The sequence below is a fragment of the Cariama cristata genome, unplaced genomic scaffold (genome assembly GCF_000690535.1).
Source record: "Cariama cristata isolate BGI_N322 unplaced genomic scaffold, ASM69053v1 scaffold35886, whole genome shotgun sequence".
Taxonomy (NCBI): Eukaryota; Metazoa; Chordata; class Aves; order Cariamiformes; family Cariamidae; genus Cariama; species Cariama cristata.
Genome location: NW_009623272.1, coordinates 750 through 4,910, shown reverse-complemented (window position 1 = coordinate 4,910; position 4,161 = coordinate 750). Strand labels below are relative to the sequence as shown.

The 4,161-nt window shown below is 44.2% G+C and overlaps 1 protein-coding gene across 1 annotated transcript; it reads left to right on the top strand.

Annotated features, from left to right (window-relative positions):
- Window positions 1–582: 582 nt before the first annotated feature.
- POLE3 (polymerase (DNA directed), epsilon 3, accessory subunit) lies at window positions 583–2,369 on the top strand (the record flags this gene model as incomplete). Its single annotated transcript, XM_009702669.1, has 3 exons — window positions 583–668; window positions 1,423–1,541; window positions 2,039–2,369. Coding segments are annotated over 3 exons (366 nt in total), but the record flags the coding sequence as incomplete, so codon positions are not given.
- Window positions 2,370–4,161: the final 1,792 nt, after the last annotated feature.

Here is a 4,161-nt window from a genome sequence, read left to right as displayed (position 1 = left end):
CCGCCCGTGCGGCGTCCCCGAGGCCTCCTCTGAGGAGATGGGCTCTCGGTGTGGCCCTCCGGGTGGCCAGAAAGGACGGTCCAGCCTGCAAACCCCCCCAGTAACGTTCCAAGTAAAGTTCAAAGGCAGAGAGCGCTCGCAGTGGGATTGACTGAACCAGGTCCCAAACAAAATCAGAGCAGAAGCGATTCCTTCTCTGTATAAAAATCTAAAATAATTCCCAGTCGTTCGTTTAATGATATGTCTGGGCTTGAGCTATGAGATGTTGCTGAATGGAATGGCAGGGTGATTGGTGTCAGGAACTTGATAGTCAGCGGATGAGTTGCCCTGGAGATAGTGGCCAGACCCAGCACTGATCCAGAAGGTACTTTGCTTATGTGTAGCTTACTGCATTTGAGAGAAAACATTCAAATTGTGGTTGGCTTTCAGCTGGCATCAATGTTTATGTGAGAGCATCTGAGATCAACATTCAGTTTCCAGTTGTGCTGAGCCCTCTGTATGCCTTAACAGAACTGACACGTGAATTATGCAAGTTTAAGTCATTTATAGCAGCTGCTGATAAAAGTTGAATTTATTTTTCAGCTTCCTGATGGAGTAAATATTTCCAAAGAAGCTCGGAGCGCAATATCTCGAGCAGCAAGTGTGTTTGTGCTTTATGCAACATCATGGTAAGAATTTGTTGCATCAGATAACCAGTGCAGTTGATTTATAATTCATCTATCCGCTGGGTGTCCTGGAGTATTTGCTTCTATATTGCTATATTGTCTGTGTAAATAAAACAATCTTTAGTGTAGCCCAATCTGCCACGCTGCAGCAGTTGGGTTTGTACTGCGCTTAATGGAGTGTGGGGAAGGCAGCTTGGCTCTGTACACAGAGATGCCCCAACCCCACCGTGGACAAGAGGGGTCCCAAACTGCCATCAGCCTTAGAATGTGGCTGCCTGGCTTTTCCTGGCAAAGGCAAAGAGCACTTTGCTCGCTCTCCAGGCTGCTCACCACACAGCTGCGTTGGGGCAAGCATAAGCCAAGCTAGTCAGCCTTGGAGCTGGTCACGGAAGACTTGGTAACGTCTTTGGGGTGGCTCAGAACATGCTGTGCAGGCAGTCAGTTCTCTGGTGTTAAGTACGCACACGGCTTTGTGGAATTGTCACCTTACAGCCAACGTTCAGACTTTCTCTGTGTCCCTTGGTTGTAGAAAAGATCCGTGCAAGCAGAAAACTAATGTTGTGGGAAAGCAATGCAGCTGCGTGAAAGCACAATGTAAACACGAATGTATCTTAAACTACTATTAGTCAGTGATTACAAAAAACCCAAATGTTTAGGAGATGGCTTTTTTTTTTTTTTTAAGTTGCTTGTGACTTTAATAAACAAGACTGAATTGACAACAGTACCAATAACTATTTTCCTTCTTGGTTTTGACTAGTGCAAATAACTTTGCCATGAAGGGGAAGAGGAAAACGCTGAATGCTGGTGATGTTCTCTCTGCCATGGAGGAAATGGAGTTTCAACGATTTGTTGCCCCTTTGAAAGAATCACTGGAAGGTATCATCCTCTGTCCATGTTGATGGAATCTAAGTAGCACGAAGTCCTGTTTTCCTCGAACACTCGACAAGCAACGCTTACTTGCCTGCCTTGTTTCTCTTCTCTTTGCCCAGCATCCTACACTGCAGTTTGCCCGGGGAATAAATAATGTGCATCTTAACAGGACTGAGATAGCATTATTTCACAACTGATGAGGATTGGGAAAGTCTCATCTGCTATCACTCCCCTATTATGTTTATCTAAGGAAAGTCTTAGGTGCTGCCTGTAAATGTGAACTCCTGCATCCTTTTCAGCATTTTTTTCTGCTGAAACTTAACCTGATTTCCTATGGAGCTGGTCAGCACAGCTCAAATAATAGGGTGAGTTGCTGTTATGAGTTCCCTGCTCCCGTTGTAAGCCTGGAGAGCAGGTGGATGTTGGACTTCAGCTACTGTACAGTTCATGCCGTGGAAACACTGGCTTGCAGTTTTTCAGTGTTCTCTCTTTTTCTGTTTTAGTTTACAGGCGTGAACAGAAAGGCAAGAAAGAAGCAAGGAAAGATAAAGACAAGAAGACGGATTCAGAGGAGCAAGATAAGAGCCGAGAGGAAGAGAATGATGATGATGATGAAAGGATGGAGGAAGAAGAGCAAAATGATGAGGAAGAGGTGGACAACTGAGCTTGCTGATGAGATGTGCAGGGCCTGGGTTTTGTGCAGAGGAATATAAACACTGTAAATCAACAAACGCTGTGTCCCCTCTTGTTTCCAGTAGAGCTTTGTACCGTTCCTCTGCCGCCCGGCCCTTTGTGGCTTTAACTTGTACATAAAGGACTTCTGCTAAAGCTTTTTCCTGTGGAAGGACCGCTCCTCCTCATGCTCAGGGGACTTGGCACCTGCCCCAGGTTCTGAACAGACAGTAATGGGACTGGGCTTTCTATGCTGGGTTGGCTCTGAAATAGAGGAAAAAAGAAATGTCAGATGCTCAGTACAGAAGCTGGCCAGGAGAACTTGAGAGACTGTTGAATAAGCTTGTTAAACCAAGTCAGGGGCTGAATCAAATAGATCATTAACCCTTTGGGGTTTAGAATCTACGTGATGATGTCAGGAGGCTTGGAAGCTGAACATTTAAACTTTTTATCCAAGTGACTTTGATTTTTTCCTTCATTTTCTTAGATTCTGGCTGTGCCTTCTTTTCCTGCGGTAACTTTTGACAGTGATACTGTGTCTTCTAACCTTACCAGTCGTATGCAGCTGTACAGTACAACTGTACAAGGACCAGCAGTCCACTCAGCTGACTACTGCCCATATCAGCCTGAACAAAACACTTCACAGCACTTAGGATGTAAACTAAATACTGAAAAGTGCTTGTTTTGTGACTTTAAAGTCTTGTGAGACCAAGAGGAATTTTATTGAAAACCCGAAGTAAAATGAACGGCTAAAATGTGTATCAGGGATGAAAAAAAGGTGGCTGTATCAAGCAGTACACCTGTTGCAGGTGAGCAGCAGGCACCCGTGGATCTGATGGTCTTCCCTCCTTTCCCTCCTTCGCAGAGCTGCAATTCCTGCAGACAGGTTGGTGATTGCAGCAAATTTAAATGTGGTAGAATAGAGTGGTGGATCTTGTTGGATTTGGTTCTTTTTTTTTTCCTTTTCCCAATTGGAATGGACTAATTGCATCAAAGGACCCTCTTTAACCTTCAGAAGTCATTCCGGAGATGCGGACTGCCTCCCAGTGTGACAGGCTCCAGGAGGGCAGTGAGGACAGGACCTTCCGACCTCGGAGGGCCAGCCTCAGGCCCGAGTGTTTTAACATAGCTCCTTCAAGAAAGATGGGTTGAAACAAGCTCTTTGTATTCCTAGTACTCCTATAGGTTTGGTTTTTTTATACTTGAATTGTTAGTTTTGATGCCTTTCCTTTCTCTCTCTGAGAAAGTATCTATTAGAATCAGCTCCTTTTTGGGAAAAATGCTTTATTATTTGACTGATCTTTTTGAAGACTAATAAACCTAGTATTTGAACTTAACTGAGGTCTGGTGAAGGAAACTTGAGGAAAGTTTTAGGTATGTTTAAGTAAAACCCATGACTTTTGCTGATGTGCAGTTTCAAAATCGCACTTGTGAGGAATAGTACATCCTTTTCACCAAAAAATTGATGCAGAGCTACCCTCAAGAGCTACCCTGCCTTTATGCTTGTATGGCACGATGACTTTTCACACACGCCCAGCTCCTGAAAAGAGCTGAATCAACAAAGATTTTCTGCTGGCGTGGAGTCAGTAACAGATGGAAAGAACGAGTTGATGATGTCTTCCCAAGATCTCCAATAACAAAAACGGCCTGCCTTCTAGCTCTTTTTCCTCTTCTTTTTTTTTTTTTTCTTTTTCTTTTTTCCTCTTCTAGTACGTATCTGGGGTGCATATTCTGAAAGGGAACAATATCCAAATAAAACCCAGATTTTTTTTTTACAGAAATGGAGTCTCTTATATCTGTCGGTAATAAAATGAGTTGGTTGCGGTTGGACAAGGACGTGTGTGAGTGTGCAGTGAAGGCAGAAGCAAACGGGCTACAAAGCAGCTGACAGCAGAGAGGACGAAGGCTGCTGCAACCTGGCCTTTGTGTGAGAGGAGCAAGGGAAGTGCGGAAA